A 27464-nucleotide genomic window follows, 5' to 3' on the forward strand; every position below is an offset into this window, starting at 1 on the left:
CAAGAAAAAATGAAAATGAAGTATTTCTAGAGTAAATGTAATGCTGTTTTAAAATAGCTTAAAACTGACAGTCTCAGAAAGATAACTCTATTAATAATAAATTATACTGAGGCACCAAACTGCCTGAAGCACAGCCAGTCCATGATTATTTGAGGGTTTTGTGGGAGTGGGGGAATCTCTTGAGGCTATGCTTGTGTATCATCATGAATTATATACTAAATATTTCTCAAACTCAGCTAATCTGAAGACCATGGAAATTAGGCATCAGTTCACAACTTAGAGAAAAAGCAGTACTGTCAATTACAGCATAAGATGCAGCAGCGTGACCTGCAGAAAACAGAGCAAGTGAGAACTGAGTGCCTATTGGCAGAGTGCCAACAGGCTGCATGCACTTGACCACCGCAGACAGTTGGTCACTGTCCCCCACTGTTGGATGGGTGTCTCCTGGACAGACGGTCCCCTTCCACCTTCTGGATCAGGAAACATGAAGGATCATAGGCCCTATCTTGTTGCCCTAAAGAGTTTGAGGGTACCCAAATATTCAACGTCCTGCTCAGAAACTACTATTCTAGAATTCTAGTTGGATGGTAGCTAATTCTCAGGGAAATGTACAAAGAGGTAAATTGGAGGAAAAAACAAAACAAAACCAAGTAGACTTGGAAACCTAAAAAGTCAACACCAAACTGAGAGTTAGCCTATAATCTTCCATTAACCAAATAAAGCAAAACAACATCAACAAAACCAAAAACCTTCTTCCAGCCCAACCCCTAGACTTTTAAGGTCAGTTTTCTGCACAGTTTGTTGCTGGTACTCACACTGACATCATGTTCCAGCTCAGCCAGCAAGTCAAAGTGGTGTCTTTTGGTGCCTGGCATCTCCGCAGGAACACCAGACCACACCTAGGATGGAACATATTGCAGAAGGTATTTTCAAACATTTAACATAAAGTCATTTCTAGTGCATTCAAGAAAATCTCCTCTGCTCAATTTCCATTTAACAGACTTGCCAATAAAGTTAAGCTGCAGAGTGCTCCAGCTCCGCCTCCCTATGCCTGCACTTTTCCCCACCAGCATGTGCTTGCTTACCGTCCCTTGTTTGTGCCTGTGTGTTTCTATCACCTGCACTAGCTGCTGTAATCATGTGACTTTAGTATGTGAACTAAGGAAATATGAGTGTAGAAGTGTTACAGTGTTTTGAGAACACTATTAATATTTCAAGAAGACCAAAAAGGATGTTACCCCAAAATAACTAAAATAGGTACAGGCAAATAAACTTATCTACAAGAATGGAAGAAAATTTCTGAAAACTCCTGGAGGAATCCTAACAATTTTAGGTTCTTGCTTTCTTTTACACCAACACAAAATAGAAACTGAAAATAATGAAAGCTGGTGTGGTTTATGTAAGATTCCAAAGAAAAGACCGAACATAGTCCTGCATCGAAAGAATGGTGAATGAATGTGAATTCAGTTATTTTAAGTTTAAATAAAATGTGTCTTTTAATGATTCCCCACTTTAACTTGACATTTTCTAATTAACTATAATCCGTTCTGATCATGGCAGATGAAAGGGGCTGCTACTATACATTTCATTCTAACACTGCTATTGAATGAATGCTAGACCATTCACCCCACAATGGAATATACAGCACAGAAATAATGATAAACTTCCTATTATATTAAGAAGTGGCTATAATTCCCACCACTGCACTCTAGCCCCAGCCTGGGTAACAGAGCAAGACACTGTCTCTAAAAAAATAAATAAATAAATAAGTGTTTTTTTAAATAAAAAATAAAAAGAATGTACATATCACAAAGTATGTGATATGTAAGGGTATTGACTGTGATTGCCTATGTTTAAAATATATATATTATTATATAAAGAAAAATATATATAAGTATATGTAACATTTAACAGATATTGTATTTTAAATATAAATAATATACGTAAGTAAATACATAAATATATATTATAGATATAGTTTATATATATTTTTTAAACACAGGCAATAACATTCAATATCCTTACATATCACATGCTTTGTGAAAAAGAGTGAAGCGACTGAACACATTAACAACAGGTAGTTGAGTGGCTTATAATATCTGAATGTACAAACATTTTAAGCTAAAAATTATATATATGCCATATAGCACACCAAGTTAAACAATTTTTTAAAGTTATAAATTAACCTTCACTGTAGAGTCCCACGATGCAGAATATAGCCTGTTGTCATGCCAACAGATCTTACTAACAGCATCATCATGTCCCATTAATGTGTCCTGGCGTCTTCCAAATGCTATGGAATAAAAATAGCTAAAAGATAATGAGAAGTATTAAAACAGTAGTCTGGCTTAATTTTAAGGCTCTTAAACACATATTAAGGAAACATTAGGTTCTTTAATTCTATACTTACTAAGAATTACACATTGCTTGTTCTCAAATTACTAAATCAAAATATTCAAAATTTGAATTTAAAATTAGAAATTTCCATGTCTGGCTCATTTGTGTTTTCACCTCAATTTAAAACTTAGAGAAAAACAGACTCCAATTGGAGAAGTTATTCAATACAAGTAATCATATTCAAATCCAACCATACTGTCCTCATCTCTAATATTTGTTCCCTTTAGAAAACAGTGCTGTATCCAGGCAAGGAAAGCTTCTGGCTTTTCACACCTCATGTCCACAGAGGCAGCTATTCTGCACGTGGAATCACAGAGCGGGGTGCACAGATACATACACATTATTATCCCATGAAGAAGTTATGACAGTGGCATCTCCTGGTAAAAGTAAACAAGACGATAAAGCCTGAAATACAAATGATTTCACATTAACAATCTATAACAACTAGTAAGTCTCAAACACAGTAAAGCTATCTTATAAGTTCTCCCAAAAATTAATGCTCAAATTCTCTTTATGGTGGCTCTCCTCCTATTTACACAGATTTTCTCAACTGGCTAATTCCAGCTGTGCGGTTTTTTTCCCAAGCGCAGGAAGGAATGTCCACATGTGTCAAGGGTATTTACGACCTAGGCTCATGACTCTCCAGGGTCCTGCCCCAGGCTGGAAGAAGCCCACTCACACTCTGGAGTAAATCTCCAGTGGGGGGCGGGCTGGGGAAGATTCTCAAGAAAGAAAATACCCCCTCTGGACTACAGACTTGTGTGGGTAAGAAAACCTTCCAAAATTCTTTACAGAATTTCCAGAACTTTTGCATGACTTACATTAAAGATAAGATGTGTTCTTTCAGAAGAATTGGTTTTATCATATTAAATATTCTACCAACTCAGAGATGCATAAATTAAGTAGCACATAACATTTAGTCTGACAGCTAAAAAAAAGGAAAGGTTTATTAAGTAGAATTCTACTGGGTAGCTCTCCAAGTATTTTAAGGTAAAAATGAAATCACAACAGTATGAGAAAATGGCAACCTGAAAAAAATTTTAAATTGAAATTAGAAGTAATCTAAGGTATTTAGTAGATTTACCACACAGGAATAAACTCAACTGTTTTGGGAGAAACAAAGTATCATTGTATGTGTGTGTATAAAACATACTACACGGATTTCTATCATAATACTAGTAAGATGAACTCACCATATTTGAAAATGATATGCTTCTTTGCAGCATTTTCGATTCTTTAGAAAACATCTTCAAAGTGGAATCTAATTTAATAATGAGAAGTGGACAGATAAGAAAGATTTCCTAACCATTACAGACGCCAAAGAACAGCTGCTCTTCTTGTTCCTGGTGGCCAACAGTACACTTTATACTCCAAAGTATAATCTTACGGAAAACTGAATGTAAACAGAGCTAGATGACCTAAGGTCTCATCCAACATTAAGATTCTATCTATGACCAGTAACCCCATGACAAAAACATCAATTTAAAATTCCAGAGCTGAGCATGGTGGCTCACACCTGTAATCCCAGCACTTTGGGAGGCTGAGGTGAGAGGATCACTTGAGGCCAGGAGTTCGAGACTAACCTGGCCAACATGGCAAAACCCCACCTCTACTAAAAATACAAAAATTAGCCAGGCATGGTGGCACATACCTGTAGTCCCAGCTACTTGGGAGGCCAAGGCAGGAGAATTGCTTGAACCCAGGAGGCAGAGGTTGCGGTGAGCCGAGATCGTGTCACTGCACCCCAACCTAGGTGACAGAGTGAGACTCTGTCTCAAAAAAAATAAATAAATAAAAATAAAAAATAAAAAAATAAAATTCCAGCACAGACATGGTAGGTATACTGTTGACATTTCGGCATGATCCCAGGCAGAAATGTCACAGCTGGTACATGCAGAAAGCTACAGGAAGGAAAATAGCAATTTTAATAGTAACATTGAAATAGTAATTTTAATACTAAATAAGACAAAAAGATCTTGGCAATATGTTTTCTTAAAAAAAAATGCCCAATTATAGTGTGATACCCTTGCATTGAACATTAGTTATAGAAGGGAACCACTGACTTTCTAAATAATAACAAAGTAGAAATTAAAAATCCAAGCATTTAATTTTTTTGTTTTTGAGACAGAGTATCACTCTGTTGCCCAGGCTGGAGTGCATTGGTGTGATCTTGGCTCACTGCAATTTCTGTCTCCTAGATCCAAGCAATTCTTGTGCCTCAGCCTCCCGAGTAGCTGGGATTTTTAGAGTGCGCACCATGCCTGGTTAATTTGTGTATTTTTAGTAGAGACTGGGTTTCACAGTGTTGGCCAGGTTGGTCTCGAACTCCTGGCTTCAAGTGATCCGCCCCCCTCAGTCTCCCAAAATGCTGGGATTTACAGGTATGAGCAACTGCGCCCGGCCTCAAAACGACCTCTTAAAACCCAAGACTCACAAATTACAAGACTCTAATGTGCTTCGAACATCCTGTATTTGAGATATGTAACAATCTATTTTCTAACTTACACAGCATGATGTCAGAATGATCTTTAAATAATTTCTTCTGCACAGTATCACTTACCAATTCAACCCAATTTTTGCAACCCCAACACACAGAATTCCTGACAATTTTATAAACATGAGCCTCAATAAGACACTCTTCAGCATTAATTTGAAACCGAAAATGGAAGAATGAACACAGCATCACTTGAACTTTTCCCCGAGCAGTATAATTAGATCTGATAGTCTTCCCAACCTTGCTTTTGATTCTCTTAGGCAATTCTGACCATTCACCACAAAATCTATTTAAGATGATTAATTTGGGGCATCCTACGTTATATAAAGATGTTTTTCTCTTCTTGATGTCTAGTGGTTAGGATTTGGTGCTCTCACTGCAGCAGCCTGGGTTCATTTCTCAGTCAGGGAACCAAAAAAATGGAAAAAGAAAATAATAAAAGAAAGAAAAGATGTTTTTCTTGAAATCAAGGGTCCCCGGTACTAGAGGTGAGATCATGTTAAAGACTGCAGTAAAAGCTAAGCTCATAAGTGGCGGGTTGTGTGCATGCCCACATACCTAAACATACTGTATACTAGAAGATATGTAACTTTGCGGTGACCATCAGGATGCATATAAATTAGTACTATGAATTAGGAAAATCTAAATATGAGAAGAAACAAACAGAAAAAAACAAAAGCTTTTGACTTTATTTTTAAACTCCAGGCCGGGCGCGGTGGCTCATGCCTGTAATCCCAGCACGTTGGGAGGCCAAGGCAGGCAGATCACTTGAGGTCAGGAGTTCAAGACCAACCTGGCCAACATGGTAAAACCCCATCTCCACAAATACACAAAAATTAGCCAGGCACGATGGTGGGTGCCTGTGATCCCAGCTACTCGGGAAGCTGAGCGGGGAGAATCGCTTGAACCCAGGAGGCGGAGGTTGCAGTGAGCCAAGATCGCGCCATTGCCCTCCAGCCTGGGCGACGGAGTGAGACTCTGTCTCAAAAAACAAAAACAAANTATTTTAAATATAAATAATATACGTAAGTAAATACATAAATATATATTATAGATATAGTTTATATATATTTTTTAAACACAGGCAATAACATTCAATATCCTTACATATCACATGCTTTGTGAAAAGAGTGAAGCGACTGAACACATTAACAACAGGTAGTTGAGTGGCTTATAATATCTGAATGTACAAACATTTTAAGCTAAAATTATATATATGCCATATAGCACACCAAGTTAAACAATTTTTTAAAGTTATAAATTAACCTTCACTGTAGAGTCCCACGATGCAGAATATAGCCTGTTGTCATGCCAACAGATCTTACTAACAGCATCATCATGTCCCATTAATGTGTCCTGGCGTCTTCCAAATGCTATGGAATAAAATAGCTAAAAGATAATGAGAAGTATTAAAACAGTAGTCTGGCTTAATTTTAAGGCTCTTAAACACATATTAAGGAAACATTAGGTTCTTTAATTCTATACTTACTAAGAATTACACATTGCTTGTTCTCAAATTACTAAATCAAAATATTCAAAATTTGAATTTAAAATTAGAAATTTCCATGTCTGGCTCATTTGTGTTTTCACCTCAATTTAAAACTTAGAGAAAACAGACTCCAATTGGAGAAGTTATTCAATACAAGTAATCATATTCAAATCCAACCATACTGTCCTCATCTCTAATATTTGTTCCCTTTAGAAAACAGTGCTGTATCCAGGCAAGGAAAGCTTCTGGCTTTTCACACCTCATGTCCACAGAGGCAGCTATTCTGCACGTGGAATCACAGAGCGGGGTGCACAGATACATACACATTATTATCCCATGAAGAAGTTATGACAGTGGCATCTCCTGGTAAAAGTAAACAAGACGATAAAGCCTGAAATACAAATGATTTCACATTAACAATCTATAACAACTAGTAAGTCTCAAACACAGTAAAGCTATCTTATAAGTTCTCCCAAAATTAATGCTCAAATTCTCTTTATGGTGGCTCTCCTCCTATTTACACAGATTTTCTCAACTGGCTAATTCCAGCTGTGCGGTTTTTTTCCCAAGCGCAGGAAGGAATGTCCACATGTGTCAAGGGTATTTACGACCTAGGCTCATGACTCTCCAGGGTCCTGCCCCAGGCTGGAAGAAGCCCACTCACACTCTGGAGTAAATCTCCAGTGGGGGGCGGGCTGGGGAAGATTCTCAAGAAAGAAAATACCCCTCTGGACTACAGACTTGTGTGGGTAAGAAAACCTTCCAAAATTCTTTACAGAATTTCCAGAACTTTTGCATGACTTACATTAAAGATAAGATGTGTTCTTTCAGAAGAATTGGTTTTATCATATTAAATATTCTACCAACTCAGAGATGCATAAATTAAGTAGCACATAACATTTAGTCTGACAGCTAAAAAAAAGGAAAGGTTTATTAAGTAGAATTCTACTGGGTAGCTCTCCAAGTATTTTAAGGTAAAATGAAATCACAACAGTATGAGAAAATGGCAACCTGAAAAAAATTTTAAATTGAAATTAGAAGTAATCTAAGGTATTTAGTAGATTTACCACACAGGAATAAACTCAACTGTTTTGGGAGAAACAAAGTATCATTGTATGTGTGTGTATAAAACATACTACACGGATTTCTATCATAATACTAGTAAGATGAACTCACCATATTTGAAAATGATATGCTTCTTTGCAGCATTTTCGATTCTTTAGAAAACATCTTCAAAGTGGAATCTAATTTAATAATGAGAAGTGGACAGATAAGAAAGATTTCCTAACCATTACAGACGCCAAAGAACAGCTGCTCTTCTTGTTCCTGGTGGCCAACAGTACACTTTATACTCCAAAGTATAATCTTACGGAAAACTGAATGTAAACAGAGCTAGATGACCTAAGGTCTCATCCAACATTAAGATTCTATCTATGACCAGTAACCCCATGACAAAACATCAATTTAAAATTCCAGAGCTGAGCATGGTGGCTCACACCTGTAATCCCAGCACTTTGGGAGGCTGAGGTGAGAGGATCACTTGAGGCCAGGAGTTCGAGACTAACCTGGCCAACATGGCAAAACCCCACCTCTACTAAAATACAAAATTAGCCAGGCATGGTGGCACATACCTGTAGTCCCAGCTACTTGGGAGGCCAAGGCAGGAGAATTGCTTGAACCCAGGAGGCAGAGGTTGCGGTGAGCCGAGATCGTGTCACTGCACCCCAACCTAGGTGACAGAGTGAGACTCTGTCTCAAAAAAAATAAATAAATAAAATAAAAAATAAAAAAATAAAATTCCAGCACAGACATGGTAGGTATACTGTTGACATTTCGGCATGATCCCAGGCAGAAATGTCACAGCTGGTACATGCAGAAAGCTACAGGAAGGAAAATAGCAATTTTAATAGTAACATTGAAATAGTAATTTTAATACTAAATAAGACAAAAGATCTTGGCAATATGTTTTCTTAAAAAAAAATGCCCAATTATAGTGTGATACCCTTGCATTGAACATTAGTTATAGAAGGGAACCACTGACTTTCTAAATAATAACAAAGTAGAAATTAAAATCCAAGCATTTAATTTTTTTGTTTTGAGACAGAGTATCACTCTGTTGCCCAGGCTGGAGTGCATTGGTGTGATCTTGGCTCACTGCAATTTCTGTCTCCTAGATCCAAGCAATTCTTGTGCCTCAGCCTCCCGAGTAGCTGGGATTTTAGAGTGCGCACCATGCCTGGTTAATTTGTGTATTTTAGTAGAGACTGGGTTTCACAGTGTTGGCCAGGTTGGTCTCGAACTCCTGGCTTCAAGTGATCCGCCCCCCTCAGTCTCCCAAAATGCTGGGATTTACAGGTATGAGCAACTGCGCCCGGCCTCAAAACGACCTCTTAAAACCCAAGACTCACAAATTACAAGACTCTAATGTGCTTCGAACATCCTGTATTTGAGATATGTAACAATCTATTTTCTAACTTACACAGCATGATGTCAGAATGATCTTTAAATAATTTCTTCTGCACAGTATCACTTACCAATTCAACCCAATTTTGCAACCCCAACACACAGAATTCCTGACAATTTTATAAACATGAGCCTCAATAAGACACTCTTCAGCATTAATTTGAAACCGAAAATGGAAGAATGAACACAGCATCACTTGAACTTTTCCCCGAGCAGTATAATTAGATCTGATAGTCTTCCCAACCTTGCTTTTGATTCTCTTAGGCAATTCTGACCATTCACCACAAAATCTATTTAAGATGATTAATTTGGGGCATCCTACGTTATATAAAGATGTTTTCTCTTCTTGATGTCTAGTGGTTAGGATTTGGTGCTCTCACTGCAGCAGCCTGGGTTCATTTCTCAGTCAGGGAACCAAAAAAATGGAAAAGAAAATAATAAAAGAAAGAAAAGATGTTTTCTTGAAATCAAGGGTCCCCGGTACTAGAGGTGAGATCATGTTAAAGACTGCAGTAAAAGCTAAGCTCATAAGTGGCGGGTTGTGTGCATGCCCACATACCTAAACATACTGTATACTAGAAGATATGTAACTTTGCGGTGACCATCAGGATGCATATAAATTAGTACTATGAATTAGGAAAATCTAAATATGAGAAGAAACAAACAGAAAAAAACAAAAGCTTTTGACTTTATTTTAAACTCCAGGCCGGGCGCGGTGGCTCATGCCTGTAATCCCAGCACGTTGGGAGGCCAAGGCAGGCAGATCACTTGAGGTCAGGAGTTCAAGACCAACCTGGCCAACATGGTAAAACCCCATCTCCACAAATACACAAAATTAGCCAGGCACGATGGTGGGTGCCTGTGATCCCAGCTACTCGGGAAGCTGAGCGGGGAGAATCGCTTGAACCCAGGAGGCGGAGGTTGCAGTGAGCCAAGATCGCGCCATTGCCCTCCAGCCTGGGCGACGGAGTGAGACTCTGTCTCAAAAAACAAAACAAAACAAAACCTCTCTCTCCTTTATTGGGAAAATCCACAGAGAAGTGACATAATGCTTAATAAGCCTCAGAGGTTTGAAGCCACAACGCTCATAAAATTCATGGTTCACAAGATCATATAAGTATACTGAGCTGAAGGATTTAACAAACCATCCCAGACAAATCCTGCTAAGAACACAGGTTTTGCTTAAAGATAAAGCATTTTGTCTGAGGCTATAATGTTGGCAAACTCCACAGGTACAAATCCTGGCAAAATACAGATTGCTTCCTTCTATCAGAGAAGTGCCTCAGTGACCCTGGCGTGGCCCAGTTTGGGAACTGCACGTGAACTTCCGTTTGGTCTACTGTGTAGAATCACTTCTGTGCTTTGTGGAAAATTTTTTTTATATACAATCCAAGACAGTATTTGAAAAAGAACAGAATGAAATGCTACAGATCATAAACAATGATAACAGAATCTGAGAGTAGTGATTCTGATTTTTCTGGAAGTGTTTAGTTGGATAGCACCTTGTCTTAATGAATGAAAAATACAATTTCCTATGATAAAGACTAAAGAACGAGTAGCCTTATTTTAAAAAGTTACAAACTTTGTCAGAACGAGTTGTTTTCTCATGGAAGCAGGAATAAAGATACTACCCTTTCACCTCTGCATCTTTCAGAGTGCCAACACAGTGCTCTCAACATGATACGGTCAAGACATACTTTAATAAATAATATATAATGCAGACTACCAGGGAGAGAACAATGGTGTATATAGTAAGGGATGCTTTCTGCTATATAGCTATAATAAGTCATATCAATGATATACTGCAAGGGTTTTTATAATTTTGATAATGTATAAGCATAGTAAATAATATATTAATGTGATTTTGAGCTAAATCAAATATCCTGAAGAAATGTACACTGAATGACAGAACTGAAAACCGTAACAGCAAATCTGCATCTCCGCGTGCTAACAGGCACACGCCGATTTCTGATACAGCACTTGTGACTCATGGCCAACCCCAACACGTGGACAGGGCACCCTCTTATGGCAGGAGGGAAGGACCTGACCCAGCAAGGGTGTGGAAAGGAGGCTGTTTCTATCCTCTACCCTCAACTCTGGGAAACCTCATCAGCAACAGAAGGATGTTTCATTATTATTTTTGGCAAATTACGATGAAACTCTATGTAATGTACCACAAAGGAACCGCTCTAAGTTTACTTTATGTGGAGGCAGCACATGCAAGTACAGTCCTTGACCGCGAGCTAAATAATAAAGAACTCAGACATTCTAGGATTCTGGTGAAGCCGCCTTTCAGGGAGAAACACTGACCTTGGGATGTTGTGAAGACTGAAGATCCATTGCGAGAGACTGTGATTCCAGTAACTGCTCTGCTCAAAAACAAAGTTTCACAAATTACTACTCATCATGTGTTAGGATACCCTCTTTGTTTCACGTCCTTGATTTCATTTTACCAAGTTTCCTTAATTTTTTTCTTCACAGTATGCCTGCTGGATCTGTCCCAGCATAAACCTGCCATTACCAAATCACCGCTTGGCAACTTCTCATGTTCTGGCAACACCTGTGGCTAGAAAACATCCCCACTCTTTGCTTCCCTGTGTTCCACATGCAATGCTTCACATATTCCTGACAATTTCTGGCAATTGGAAAACTCTTCTCCTACTATTCCCCCTTGTTTGACCATCACCAAAGGGACAAATTCTTCTTCATAGTCACTTCATTTGCTCATTACTGAAGCTAATTAACTCAGTGACTATTAAATGATGAGAAAATTGGTTCCAGCCTGTCCTCTTAAAGGATCATTCAGTCTTCACTATCTTGGATTACAAGGTCCCTTCCTATGTGCCATTTAGAGAAGTTGAGAAAAGACAGCCATTGTCATCATGAATCAGCCAAAACTCCTTGTTTCTCTTCGGGAGGCTGGATTGTGACATCAAGGCATCCATCTAATGCAGAGCAGCATGCCCAGCTCCACCTATGACCAATATGCTGGAGGGGCTGTCTACGGTCATGCAGCAAGGTGGGGCCTAGTCTCTGGACCCGGGTTTCCTCTCTGTAGCAGGATGAACAGGCTAAGTCAGTGCTTCTCAAGCCTTTCTACCAGAGAACATGAAGGTCTTAATGACAGAGGGCAGAGAACACACATGTCATCTCCGGGTCCAACAGCAAGCGCAATTTTCTAGAAGTATAATTATTGTTATAATTATTGTTTTTAAAATTCATGTGAACTTTGCAATGTTCTCTCTCTGAGAGAGCTAATTATTTTTAAAAGGAGGCTTTTCACCTACATTATGTGTAAATTCAACACTTTTGGGGTATATATCACACTTCTCCCATCACAGATGCAAGGAGCTGTGTACCCCAATTTGAGAGGCACAAAACTGGCTGCTCTCTGCAGACCACATCTTGTACTGTGAAGTGACAGACTGCAGAAATGACAGCATGGTAGCCACCACAAATCATTCCGTGCTAAACTTTCCCTACTACATCCACCTCAGGTGGAGATCACTATAGACATTTGGGGGAGATTTTTCAAAATCAAGACAACATTGAAAGGGAATTTTCCCTCTGACTCAGCTTAAAACAGTTTAATCCCATGCCAAGACCCTAACTTTCACCAGGACCATCAGCTGCTGAGAAGAAGCAGAGATATTCTTACTCTTTGTGGATTTTATAGTGCTCGTGTAACTGTAGTTTGGTGATGTTATTCCAGGCCAGTGTTTTGCTTTCTTCGGTCAGGTCTTCAAAAGACTCTTCACCTGGAGAGACTACATTACATTTTCGCTAAGTCAACTAAGTTACCAACAGACAACAGCATCAGATTCACAATATTTTATATTAAAATCAAACAACTAAGAAACGAAACACCCTGTCCCAATATGACTGCTTTGAAATGTACCTGTTAGATGGTTCCATGTTAGTCAAGGAAAAAAATTGTATAAAGAACGATAAAAAGTATCCTTGAATAATACTAGAGTCTTTTTATACTTTTATCAATGTTTGCAAAGCTTTCACTTGGCCTCTAACTTATGAATTTGGGGAAATACAAGACTGAGTCATCATTTCCTTGTCAACATTCTTTCAAAAACCTGACAGTTGCCTAAGAATGCTACAGTTTTGTTTTGGTTTGGGGTGGGGAAAGCAGAGATGAAATCAATTACTGCAAGAGCTTCTGGCAGGAGTAATCCTTTTACTTCTGCTTTAAGAACGGCTGAAACAATTACCCTCTTAAAACAATCACATGACAGTGGTTATGGCCTGGTGACTAAGCAGAGCGCAGTTTGAAACAGCATCACAAGATAATCCTGTGATCTTTATTATTTAACCCTCTAGAGTATTCTCTCTTAAAGAAGCTACCCCTAGGTCATGTAACTCCAGGAAGCTATTTTTCCATGCTTGAGAGAATGCTCAGCTATGTACGCCTAAAATGTCTGGATGTGCCTGGAACAGACAGGAGGATTGGAGATAAAAAGTGATTTTGCTCCCAAGGTTCCACAGTGTCAACCTGCTTCTGGAAGCCTGTAGGTTTGAAGTTGTCTTATGTAAAATCTAAAACCTGGGTAACTGGAGAAAGGTGAGCATTCTTTCCTACCTTTCCAAATATTAGATGTGAGAACTGGGTCAAGTTCAATTTAGTGCCTAGCACATGCCCATTACAGAACAGACACACTGTAAATATTTGTCAGTGTTAAATAAGTGAAATCCAATGAAGAGACAGCACTTTGAATTCAAGATCTGTATGTGGGTATAGAAGAGCATAATTAGGGCCAGAGAAAGTCTTTTCTGGTAGACAGCAGGGCTGACAGTGACTGGGAAGGCAGACTGGACAGCCAGGACTGTAAGCATGAAAAGGCGAATAGTTAAGGATCAAACACCAGCTTCAAAACCACAGAAGAGAAAGAGAACCACATCAAAACATACATGGCCAAGTTTCACTCATATTCAATTGCCAGAAAATAAAAGTGATTTGATTTCCCTTACAGTCTATAGCTGAAAACAAACAACATCAGCAAAAACAGTTATTTGTTTTCAGGAGAACTGCAATAAGGCAGGAGAACACAATCATCTCTAAGTAGCACAACAGTATACGTCTTGTCTCCTCTTCAGAAACATCTTCATCACAGAAGAGCAGCAAAAGGTGCTCACGTTTATTCTCTTTACAAAATTTACCTGGGGAATCCGCCATAGTTGCATTATAACTGGAGGTCTGGGACAAACTTTTAAACTTTGGGGTGATCCTTCGAGGATGTGGTGTCACAAATAGTTGTTTTGGTGTTTGCCCAAATTCCAAGATTTGCGTAAGCATGGCTACCTTCTCATCAGGATCCTGGATGCTTTGGGACAGAATACAAATAATGTAGTGAACCACTAGGTTCGAGTTCCTTGAAAGCATGCATTTCAAATAGTACTGATCAATAGGCGGGATTAACCCTCAAATAATGACAGCAACTATGTACCAGGGTTGTCTAAACCTCATTACAGACATTCAGAGTATTTTCTGATGCTCAATAACATAACAGTGAAAGCAAGATAGAATTCATTTTAAAATTTCCATACCTCCACATTCAAACAAATATATTAATAATTTAGATAAAGACATATAACTCATGTAGAAACTCCTTATTGACATACAAGTACCTGTTCAAGTCTACACCTCCTTCATAGGTCAGAGGATGAAATACTGAAAAAGACATACAAAACACTATTGAAAGATGTGCTATTTCAATGTAATATACATTGTTTAGAACTTAATGCAACAACTTAAAACTCATGTTCAAAGAAGTTGCTATTCACTTTGCAAAACAGACTAATATCCAACTGCAGTAAATACCAACTTGAATATTATCTTCAGATGAACAAAAATCTAGTTGTCAGGTAGGGGACCTGTCATCTCAGTCAGCATTATTTTCTCCTGAGAAGAAGCATGACTTATAGAATTAATAAGACTGAATTTCCATGTAAAAAATTAGGTCTGAATTTCCAGCTATAGCTCCTTGTTATGAACATGGGAGATATGGATTATATGTTAGTTCATTTATTAAAAAAAGAAAACACACACGAGAAACGTGGAAGAAGACAAGCATTGAAACTGAAGAGAAGGTACACTGCTGCTGTTTTCTTTCTGTTGAATTAAAAAAAACTCTGGCATCTACTTGGGAGGCTGAGGCAGGAGGACTGCTTGAACCCAGGAGCCAGAGGTTGCAGTGAGCCAAGACTGCGCCACTGCACTCCAGCCTGGGTGAGAGAGCAAGACTCTGTCTCAAAAAAAGAAAAAAAGAAAAAAAGAAAAAGAAACTTTGGGTCTTCCATGGGAATTGAGGCCTCTGTTCTATCTTACTGTAATAGAGTTTTAATTGAAATTACTGAATGGGATGGAGAGTATATGCTAAAATTAGAAGACTTTATAAAAAGACCTCTTGGGGCCAGGATAAGGTTGGTGATATTTGGGCAAAAGTCCTCCCTCCTCATCAGTTACTCAATATCTAATCCAGGGGCTGGGTGTAGTGGCTCACGCCTGTAATCCCAGCACTTAGCGAAGCCAAGGTGGGCGGATCATCTGAGGTCAGGAGTTCGAGACCAACCTGGCCAACATGGTGAAATCCCGTCTCGACTAAAAAAAAAGTACAAAAAAATTAGCTGGGCATGGTGGCACGTGCCTGTAATCCCAGCTACTTGGGAGGCTGAGGCAGAAGAATCGCTTGAACCAGGGAGTCGGAGGTTGCAGTGACCCAAGATTGTGTCACTGCACTCTAGCCTGGTGACAGAGCAAGACTCCATCTCAAAAAGAAAACAAACAAACAAAAAATCTGATCCAGGGTCGTGGAGCCAATGGATACTGTGCTCTAACAGAACATGCTTCCACTGAAGAAATAAGACTAATTGCTTTCGCCTAATTTTTTTTTTTTTTTTTTTTGGTATTGTTTGCTTTCATTTTCCAATGAAAATGAATAATGCTAAATATTCACCCAATGCTAAATAAAATGTCAATGAATATTACATACCATTATGGGCCCCAACTGCACCACTCCCTTTTTGTTTGTAGCCAAATATTAGATCAATCCACTCGTGAAGGTGTTCAGACACGTAATTGCTTTCCAATGCATCTTTGCTCTTCTGGAGAAAGTCCTCGGGACCTATTAGATTAGACTCAATCGAAAAATCATGGAGTCTTCATTTTTTTCCCTCCCATTTCTCTTGTCTATCTATATGTATATAAAGTTTCTAGGACAGGCAAGAGGTCCATATATCTTAATGCAGTTTTTTTTTTCCTATCATATGAAATGTAAGTTTTTTGGGGAAAAAAGTGGCAAGAATCATTTTCACATTAAGGTCTCTCAAATACATATTAATGTTTTTACATCATAGACTCATAGAATGCTTCTGATATGGAATAGGACTCATATCTCCTCATTTAGACAGAGAATTACATTGTGATTTTTAAAAATCTAAGCAATAAAATAATACTAAAATTGCACTACCTGGTAAAGAGTATCTATAATACAACACCACCAAGGGGGGACTCACTGGAGGCCCAAGGGGGAAGCTCCACATCGTCAACCATCTGTCCTCCTTGTCTCTTTCCCAAATCCAACTTCAGGCTATTGACTAGAAAGCTCACATCATCACCATAGAATTCTGGAATTAACTAAAAGTTTCAGGGGGAAAAAAAAAAAGAACAAACATGTTGTAAAGCAGGTAGAAACCCCAAGTCCAGTTACTCATCAGCTTTATTAACTGCTTACCTCTTTAAAATCCGTTGCACCATCCAGGCAGTTTTTCCAAGTTTCTGCAATACTACATATAAAAAAAAAAAAAAAATTCACCTATTTTCAGCTATGGAAATAGCAATAGCAGTATTTCCTATGCCCTTGGGGGTTGTTCTACACTTTACCTGTATTAACTTCTGTTTGTCAATCACACATAGTTCTAACCATCCTTCTGAGTGTCCCACTTTAACAGAAGGGAACACTGGGGCCCAGAGAGTTTTATGTAACTTCTCTAGGGTCACACAGCAGGAGTGGGCATGGAGTCCGAGTCCACACCGTTAGCTACCATATACACATTGCCTCATCCAAGGGCCAAATGGAGGAGGGTGCCTACACACTGAAAGATTAGCACCACTGGTCGGGCGCAGTGGCTCACGCCTGTTATCTCAGTACTTTGGGAGGCCAAGGTGGGTGGATCACGAGGTCAGGAAATCAAGACCATCCTGGTCAACATGGTGAAACCTCATCTCTACTAAAAATACAAAAATTAGCTGGGCATGGTGGCATGCGCCTGTAGTCCCAGCTACTCAGGAGACTGAAGCAGGAGAATCGCTTGAACCCGGGAGGCAGAGGTTGTAGTGAGCCAAGATCACGCCACTGCACTCCAACCTGGGTGACAGAGCAAGACTCTGTCTCAAAAAAAAAAAAAAAAAAAGATTAGCCTCACTATCTGAATGGCTCATTGCAAAGGGAATTATTACTAGATATGTATAGAGTTCAAAAAAGATGAAAAGGACATACCAAAAAATTCACAACAATTATTATCTCAGTGCGGTGGGATACCAAGTAAACTTATTTCCTTCTTTGTATTTTCTGATTTTTTTGGTAAGAAAATATTACTTTTATAATTTAAAAAGTAAAGCCATTTAAATACACACAAGGAGCTATATTCAATTCACAGCAAAATTATCAAGAATAATAAAGTGTGGGAAACAATCTAAATGCCCAACAATGGAGAAAAGAAGTTGAAATAAAACATGGCATATGTTAGAATGTGATACAATAATTTTAAAAAAGAATCACTGTTTTGAAGAATATCTAATAATATGGGAAAAACTTTAAGATTTAATATTAGGTTACAAAAGGCAGTACAAAAAGCTGCACTTAAAATATGTTCTCACATTTACACACACATATTCATGTCTAGAAAAATCCTGAGAGGAATAGATAGAACAATTATTGATTTTTTACATTTCTTTAAATTTTTTATCTAGTGCTTTGAAACAAGTATGTTGTATATATACAATCAGAAAGTGTTAAAAATGATAAGCAAGTCATTTGTATCAAACCTGTTGAACATTCTATCTGCATTATCAAATCTTCCATTCTGTAGGCACAGCATATACTCTGGTGCTAGAGGGGTAAAAAACAGAGATAAGTCAGATCACAGAATCATCGAAGAATACAGTAAAATAACATTTAATTGGGGGTAATGATAAAGAATCTTACCAATCCTTACAAGATAAAAAAGTACATAACCCGGGGAAGAGTAGTGACTCCCATACATGAACTTTGGTTCAGGCATTTCCTGGTAGCGTGTCTAGAATACAAAAAAAAAAAAAAAAAAAATTGTGCTAAGTGTTGGCTATGAAATAATAACTGACAAGTAGTAAAAGCCTAAAAGAAATCATAACGGCCGGGCGCGGTGGCTCACGCCTGTAATCCCAGCACTTTGGGAGGCCGAGGCGGGCGGATCACAAGGTCAGGAGATCGAGACCACAGTGAAACCCCGTCTCTACTAAAATACAAAAGAAATTAGCCGGGCGCAGTGGCGGGCGCCTGTAGTCCCAGCTACTCAGGAGGCTGAGGCAGGAGAATGGCTGAACTCGGGAGGCGGAGCTTGCACTGAGCTGAGATCCGGCCACTGCACTCCAGCCTGGGCGACAGAGCGAGACTCTGTCTCAAAAAAAAAAAAAAAGAAATCATAACATAGATAATAGATACACCATATTCCTCAATTTCTCTGTTAGATAAGAAAAGGAGAAGATAAGAGGGAAAGAGAATCTTTGGCTAAACAGCATTCCTGAGACAAGTATTTTGGTTTCCCTGGCTTAATGGTAACAAAATGTTGGCAGTAGATTAAATAGAACTGACTTTATGTGTCTCTTATGCAATTTACCACAGAATGCCTTCATGAAAATAGTTCAGCGAACCTGTAAACAGGTCGCCCTCCTCCTTCCCAAACTGTAGACAAGAAATGCAAATGGTGAGCAGTTAATTCATGGTTAGGAGAAAAGTAAGAAAACACTACATAGAGTCACTGGTGTAATTCCCCTAAACCTTGGAGAAACGAATTTCCTTCCCTAAATAAAAACACAGGCCATGGCTTCTCATCTTGCTTAGAAATGAAGAATCTCTAAGTCCACATACCAGTAGCCTCTCCAGCCGTTCCTTATTTAGGGCCCCCACTGGCTTACTAAGATCCCGGAAGGTTCCTGGATTTGACAAATCTATAAACATAAATCAATAAATAACTTCAGCTTATACTTAGTACCATTAAACTCCTGAATTAATTCAAATATACACATTCACTTCCACAAAAGTTTTTTTAAAAATTGAGAGCGATCCATGAGAGTTATATTTTTTTTAGTTATTTATATAGATGTAAAGAAAAGGTTAGCAATTTTGAGTTTTAAGTTAGCCACAACCACTTAAGAGCAACATCTCTAATTTGACAATGCCCTGAACATTAATTTTTTAAAAAAGTTTCTGATTAAGGAACATATATATATATTCCAAGTAAAACAACAAAAAACAAATTTTAAAAGCCATTATTCTTCTATCAAGATTTACTTTCTACGTTAGAATTCTAGTGAATATTATTATTCTCCAATATTAGCCTATTTGAGAACTAGTAAGCTAAATATTTTCAGAGAAATACATTCTCACATTTCTAGAAAATCTATTATTTCTTTCAAGTACAAGGATTCAAGATAATGTGTCAAAAGGAACTAACTGTTCACAATATATAATTTTTAAATATTACAAAATAAAGTTACAATACAATTACATTTTCTTAAAATAATCTGAGGTAGCAAGAGAAGAGTAGATATGCCCCAAAGGTAAAATGGTTATATCTCTGTAATATAATTATGGATGATTTTTATTTTCTTCTTTATTTCAGGACTTTCCAAGTGTTCTATAATAAATAACCACAGTTTTAATGTGATTTAAAAAAATAATATGATAAGGTGAGTAGCAATTTTCAAAGTAAGAAGCAAATATTTCAAAACATGGTACTTATAGGTAATAATGATAACCCTGGATTAAAATTACGCCCGTTTTTTTCTCTGTGTGTCCTTCAAGAAGTATGGTGGAAAAAACATACATGAAACACTTATGTAACACTCATATAGTACCTTGGAATGGAAATTGGCAGTCCTTAGCAATACAACTGAAATGTGTTGTAATTTGTTCACATGTCACATCATGATTATAAAATAGAATTCATTCTCTCCTTTAAAAACAATACAGATGACCACTTCCCCACTCAACTTGGTCAGAATTCCATGTGTAGCAGTTACCTAGTTCTGAGCTGGAATAATCATGTATTATCCATGGAAACACAGGGTACTGGGAGAGGTCGTTGCAGCTGCGGTCGGCCAGGTTGTTGAGGTGAAGGAGGTACTGATAGTTGGAAAGGTGTCCACGCTGCCACTGCAGCATGTAGCTCTCAGCAGTGTGCTCTGCCACATGGTGCTCTGGGGGAAGAGGACCCACGAGGTCTGCCACTTAACTTCATAAACTTAGTATGCAAAGGCTAGGGGCTTAATGTGTAGACCCTTCCTGTGCATTCTTGAAAAATACATTGTAAGAAAAAGAAAAGCAGGCTGCTGACTTGTTTTCATAAAGTATTTGTTCAGCTATGTATAAATAGTTACAAGATCAAGGAGGGGAAATTATTAAATACACTGAGCTATTACCCTACCCTCCACAACATGATATAACCTAAACAAATACAAAAGTGTAGAGCAAATATATAAATTTACATGTTAATAGGTAATATTTATACAGCAACGAAGAATCCCTCCAAATGTGCTATATCTCCATGCATTTAAAAACCCATGGTCATCTGGGAGCTTATTTCTTTTATTATTTACGAAATTAAAGCAATCTTTTAGTTTTCTTTTAGGCCTGGAAGAGATGTACTACTGTTAATTTGTCAATGACTATATATTATTTATGCATGTGAAGACTAAGGAAAAGAAATCGTTAGAGAAGAAAACAGGCATTTGGCAGGAGGACCAATTCTCAAACTAAAAGAACCAGATCTGCCCCCCGAAATACCTCAGGAAAAATGAGATCTTAGGTAAATGCAGCAATGAGAATTTCCCTTTTAGAGTGTAAAATGAATTAATTGTCCTACAAGTGGATTTTCCATTTTGTTCAGAAAATTCTTCTTTCAAGCTTTCCTGATGCATTAAGCATCTTAACTCTTAATATTTATTCTCATTTACTTTTACCAAGTCTCTTCTCTAATCAGCTACTAGGAAAGGCTTCAAAAATCAAAACACACTTCCCCCCTCATTTTCTACTTTTGAAACCCCTCAGCAAAAGTATGAACAATCTTAGGAATAAACTCAGTGAGAACTGACAGCTTCTTAGAAGATGGGTATTTTAGATCATGGCAAAGTTTTTGGCTTGAGATTTTAGGACTCACCATGAAAGTTGAGCTTTTATTGTAATCTTGTTATAGTTTAAAACACAAAATTTAAAACAGATCACGAGATAGAAGATTAAAGTAAACTTGTATCAAAGCTATACTTATACATAAAGTTACCTTGAATAGCTTAATGTATGAACAAAATACTAGCTATATATAAACCTACTTTAAAATAAAAGTTAAAATAAAAAACCTACTTTAAAAAACCTACTTTAAAATAAACAAATAAAAATAAAATAAAAATAAATAATAAAATAAATAATGAAATAATAATAATAAAATAAATAATAAAAAACACTACTTTAAAATAAAATGTTCCCCTACTGAAAGTCAACTATCCTCCTTGAAGAAAATCTCATTTCTAAGGGAAGATATACTTTACTACAAACTTAATAATTGGTTTTTGTGGTACACTAAAATAACAAACATATTAAGATCGATATTAATAAAATCCCATATCCTTTTTTTTTTGACAGGTCTCACTGTCACCCAGGGCTGAATACAGTGGTGTTGATCGACTGTTCACTGCAGCCCTTGACCTCCCAGGCCTGAAGGAATCTCCTCACTTTCCAGCCTCATCTGAGTAGCTGGGACTACGGTAACACGCCACGCAGGCCCAGGCTAATTTTAATTTTTTTTGTAGAGATGAGGTCAAGCCCATGTTGCCCAGGCTGGTCTTGAACTCCTGGGGCTCAAGAGATTCTCCCTCCTTCGGCCTTCACCAAAGTGCTGGGATTACAGTCATGAGCCCACCATGCCTAGCCCCAAAATCCATTTTTAAAGATAATTCCATTCTAGTTATCTAGCAACTTTGTAACTAGAATAATTTAAGTTAGCCCTTGCAATGTAATAAAAAAACTTTTGGCTGAACATCATAATGTAAGTATTTCTTGGAAAAGGTGGGAAAAATCAACATTTCCATGAAAAACTGAAGAAATACCATTAATAAAAGCAAATTCCACTCCAACCGTTCAGACAATATTAAAGCATGAAGGTTCACATGTTCCTTGTGCAGTCTTTCCAGCTGTTGGTTCTGACCACAATCAATTTGATCACAAGTGTAAATGAAGAACTCACTGCCCCTCGCAGTACAAAACTGAGTCTTCGTTCTCATAAACTAATAGAAGACCTGATTGAACATAAAATATTTGAGTGGATCTTCAAAATCAATTCAATTTGGAGGATGTTAGTAATATAAAGAGTAATTTAAATATATTTATCTAGAGTTTTTAAAACATACATTCAGAATGAACCTATTACCAAAGTGGAATTTAATTCCCAGAATTTAAAAACATTACTTTTGGCAAATAGTTATGATGAGAAAGAAGTTAGAACCACAAACAGACGATTCTAGAATAGCATTCTCAGATCCTTAGAGTTGAACTACCTTCATATGAACAAGAAACCTATCTCGTACTAAAAATACAAAAAAATATTAGCCAGGCATGGGGCAGGCACTGTAATCCCCAGCTACTCGGGAGGTCTGACCAACGAGATCACTTGAACCCAGGAGACAAAGTTTGCTGTGAGCCGAGATCGCGCCACTGCACTCCAGCCTGGGTGACAGAGCGAGACTCAGTCTCAAAAAAAAAAAAAAGAAACAATGAAGAGTGAGTGCCAAACCTAGGTATGTGGCAATGTAAAAATAGAGATCATCTCTATCTTGAGGTTCATAGAACTTTAGGTAGATGTCGGAACACAGATCGTCTTCTGTGCAAAATACTTCCAAGCCCTATAAATTCAAAAAGAAAAGAATAAAATAAATAGCATTGTATTCCTCTTGCAATCCCAATATAAGTATATAATTACAAAACTTTCAGTTAAACATTTGTGTTTATTTTATATCTTATATTCCTATTTTCAATCTATAAATTTAACTCAGTGACATATATACACATATATGGTTGTGTGTGTGTGTGTGTGTGTGTATATATATATATATATGTTGTGTTTATAAATATTCTGAGAACAAGATAGTATCTCAGCTAAACTTTGTAAATCACCTTGGGTGTTGAATATTTTCATTAATAATAGCTTTTGTGAACTTATTTTGAAATTCAAAAATCGCTGATCCATGTCTTCACATCTCTTCTTCAAACATAAATGTTTAGCTTTCTTTCATAAGTTAAATAACATATATATATTTTTTGAGACCAGGTCCTGCTCTGTTGCCCAGGCTGGAGTGCAATGGTGTGATCATCGCTCATTGCAGCCTCAAACTCCCTGGCTCAATTGATCCTCCCACCTCAGCCTCTTGAGTAGCTGGGCTACAGGTGCACCATGCCCAGCTAAGAAATAAAAATTATGCATACCTAACAAATTGATAATTGAATAACTCATTCAACTAATACATTATTATTATCTTATAAAAACCTATGAGCTTTGTGACAATAGTATTGGTAAGGCTGAGCTAGCAAAGGAACAGACAAAGCCAGGATGAAAGCCCAGAGCTGCCCTTGGTTTAAAAACAGGCTTTTACAATGTACTAGCTGGGAGCTTAGGAAGTTGACCCCTGGAGTCTCAATTTCTTTACCTGTAAAATACAATACTATCTACTTCATAAGACTTACAATGGCAAATAAATGAAACATTATACATAAATTGCCCAGTACATAGAAAGCACTTAATCAATGTTAATTTCTTCTCTTTTTCGGACTGCAGCTCTATACCCAAAGGAGGAGATTTTTAATAGTATCTGTTTCCCTGATCCACTATTAGTGCTGGAAATGGAGGAATGGCCTTTTAAATAAAACAGGCAGCAAAACAGTAGAATTTCACAAATTAAAAGCACAAAAATAAGAGTTAAAATTTCACAATGCTTTTGTAATGTCACCAAGTTACTGGTTAATCTTCAAAGGAGAAAAAATGAATTTCTCTTGGTGTCAAATTAAAACACCTTGGAATCATACCTTCTGTAGGGATTGGTTACTAAAGTAAGACATGTGTCAGAAATACCTAAGTATAGAAATACACTTATTCAGGGAATGGTGGAAAGAACTGCCTATATGATTTAAATGGTTATTTTGTCCATTTCTCTCTCTCAGCAAGCCCAAAGGCTGAATTAATGTAAGTTAACTGTGAATATACTACTTCCACTAAAGAAGTAATTTTGTAATATCTTCCAAATTTTGCTTTGAGACCTAACTGCTATGAATGCTGGAGGCAAGTACAACACAGGGCTGGTTTTACACAGACCATTCTAGCCTGAGCCCAGAAACTGAGAATGGAGTGAGAAACTCAAAGGCACTCTAGCCCTCTTGCTCTTGGAGCCAAAAATATTTCACAATAGAACATCTTCTCTCCATGAAGGACTTACTCCTTTATGAATTTCTAGCTTCTCCAAAAGAAAGAACAGCAAAATCAGAGTCTAATTTCTTACAAGGCAATGTACTTGTACTTTCAGACATCCCATAGGTGTTTACTGTCAATAAACTGCTTGCTGAACTGCAGGTGTGGCAATCATCCCCCAGCACAGCCTCCCAAGGACTCACCAAAGGCATGAGGCCGTGCCTCCTTTTGTAGATGCGCCGGACATCTTGGAGTGTTATTTGGACCACAGGTTTCTTTAAAAGTAGAAAGACAATCTCAAACATTATTGTTCTGACACAATTAGAAGTTGTTCCGCAGTATCAGAAAGGGGGGAAAGAATCAACAAATCTCGCCTTCCTAATGAACCACTGGAAAAGGAAATCTTGGAACAAGGTGATATCTGGTTTCCCATTCTGCTCTGTCATCTTTCACTAGCTTTATGATCTTGGGCAAGTCTTCCTCCCTGCCATGTGGCATCCGCCAAATGATAATGCAATCATCTGTCTTTCAGGGATCTTTCAGGTTAGTTTGGGTGGGGTGATATCTTTCAGGTTAGATTGTGGGATGATAAGAAATATAAAGAACTGGCATAAATCACCTCTCAGGAATCTTGCTATCTTTTTTTGACAAATAGTTTGCTTAGCACTGACACACGTCTTTTTTTAGAGAATCCTGTCTTTTATCTCACTAAAAATTACAGTGTATTAAGGCTCACAAATTACTAAAGTATAAAGCAAGGCCTCTAAATTTTTTCTTTGTTAATGAAGAAGAAAATTGTCTTGCTTTTCTATAATTTTAAAACACTAGCAAGAGAGAAAGGAGGTTTAATAAGGCAGAGATTGGCTAATGGCTATGCTTTCGTGGTCCTCCTCCCAAGTGGGAGGGATGATGGGTACGCAGAGGTCAGTCTGTCCAAGAGTGGAAACTGCCCTGGAGGCCCAGAGTCAAGTCTTGTAAACAACTGGTCAAGGATCCCAGCCAGTATTGGGAAGGGGTAAAGGCCCATATCATGGATTGTGAAGCTACGGTACACAGACATTTTTTTCTCAAAATTTCTGACCCAAGCAATAGTAGCAGCCAAGCCAATTTATTACACTCCCCAAGAATGCTGTGCCAGCAGCATGCAGTGTCTACTGGAGAACTAGGAACGTGAGCCCCACCACCTAGTGGACAGAATCGCTATAGCATAATCTTTCACTCAGGAGAGTTTGAGATGTTTTAGTGCCCTGTAATGACCAGCCTGAACAACCTCCAAGGTGGAACTTTCACTGGCAGAAAACACTCCTGATTCTTGGGCCCTGCCAAATGGCCCCACAGCACTACCAGGGTGTGTTAGGATTTCTGTTCTTTTAATGGATCATGCTAAAAAGTGGCCAGATCTAGATAAGCAACAAATCTTTACAAGTTTCAGCATGGAAATCTAAGTTCATCTTTACTTTCTGGCCTTGTAAGTCTGGTGTCATTGTGAAAGAGAAGATTGTTTCCAACACCCTAGCAGGAGCCCACAACTGTCAGACGGCAGGATCTCCACACACACCTCTGCACTAGCTAGGAGGACCTGCTCATAGTGCTCCTTCAGGAAAAATTCAGATCTACTGAGGTTGTTCACATAAGCAAATATATTTCAAAATCCAAAATCCATTTCTTATTAATCATAGCACATTTCACTGGTCTCTCAGAAATGCCTCCTTGAAGAAAGGTCTAAATCTCTAGCGACCCTTTACTAAAATCGGGAGGAGCAGGGTTTCTTTTCACCACCCTGAGAGCAAGTGCCCCTGACATGACTGAAAACAGAATAAAGGAACTCAAACTTCGGAGACTCCACACCACGATTACACACAGTGTTTGTAAAATACACAGATGCTACCTGTGAAGGGGGTGGGCAGGGACATGACTTTTGATCCTCATCAAAAAGTGAGGTCACAGGCATTGTGAGGCCATGGTCTGGAAACAGCTTAAATATGGGCAGCTCCCCACCTGACCCTGCAGTACACGCACCGGGTAGCCGTTGAGAGGCTGAAAATAGAGGTTTGTGTCCGTGATGCACACGTGTCCAGGATTAGTCACCAGAGGTGTCACCATTTCTGCTTTGCATTCCATGTGCAGCTTTTCAGAAATGTTTTGGAACCTGAAAATGTTTTTCAGCAAAAGCAAGAAAAATCAGAAATTGATCTACTTTCTAGGTGTATCTAAGGGAGCTACAGTGTGACTTTGTATGACATTTGTCTAAACACTACATTTAATACAAGAAAAATGGTAATATAAATTGATTGCTTAGATAAAACTGACACTTTAGAAATGGCATGACAAAACTCGTTTTCAAAGACATAGGTGAGATTATGTACCACAGAAGCCATGACAGACAAATAAATACCAAATAACCCTTAACTAAACTCATTCCCCCCAAAATAAACAGGTCTTAAAACTATTCTTACATTTAAATTATTTCCTATTTTCTGTCATTATTTTATTGTTCTATAAACCATTTTGACACAAGTGGCATTTATTTCACACTATACTTTATAAGGCTGTGACTACATAATTATAATTACTTGAATTATAATACATTCGAGTAATTGTATATTCCTTTGTATATTCTTGAGTATATCCCTTTGTGGATTTACTGCAGAAAAGCAATGAAAAATGATTTCTCCACTACCCACTCCTAAAATATTTAATCAACAAAGTCCCTTCTCATTCTACTTTACTGATTTAAGGAAAAATAAAGGGGAAACAATCAAATCATCAACATTTTAAGGCAATTACTGAAATAACTGGGTTAAAAATAAATCTCGGCCGGGCGCGGTGGCTCAAGCCTGTAATCCCAGCACTTTGGGAGGCCGAGACGGGCGGATCACGAGGTCAGGAGATCGAGACCATCCG

At 37.9% G+C, this 27464-nt stretch overlaps 1 protein-coding gene across 1 annotated transcript in view; it reads right to left on the minus strand.

The window, feature by feature from the left end:
• Window positions 1-27464, minus strand: part of NSMAF (neutral sphingomyelinase activation associated factor) — an 86237-nt gene that overhangs the window by 2947 nt on the left and 55826 nt on the right. The window contains 18 exon segments of the mRNA XM_017871746.1: window positions 816-899; window positions 2187-2310; window positions 6704-6771; window positions 7557-7624; window positions 11154-11212; window positions 12502-12610; window positions 14013-14176; window positions 14481-14523; window positions 15845-15976; window positions 16368-16488; window positions 16586-16637; window positions 17899-17962; window positions 18059-18149; window positions 18980-19059; window positions 20134-20310; window positions 22896-23004; window positions 24764-24835; window positions 26580-26709. Coding sequence (XP_017727235.1) covers window positions 816-899; window positions 2187-2310; window positions 6704-6771; window positions 7557-7624; window positions 11154-11212; window positions 12502-12610; window positions 14013-14176; window positions 14481-14523; window positions 15845-15976; window positions 16368-16488; window positions 16586-16637; window positions 17899-17962; window positions 18059-18149; window positions 18980-19059; window positions 20134-20310; window positions 22896-23004; window positions 24764-24835; window positions 26580-26709 — 1747 coding nt within the window.

Source organism: Rhinopithecus bieti, unplaced genomic scaffold (genome assembly GCF_001698545.2).
Source record: "Rhinopithecus bieti isolate Rb0 unplaced genomic scaffold, ASM169854v2 scaffold_6789, whole genome shotgun sequence".
NCBI classification, from domain to species: Eukaryota; Metazoa; Chordata; class Mammalia; order Primates; family Cercopithecidae; genus Rhinopithecus; species Rhinopithecus bieti.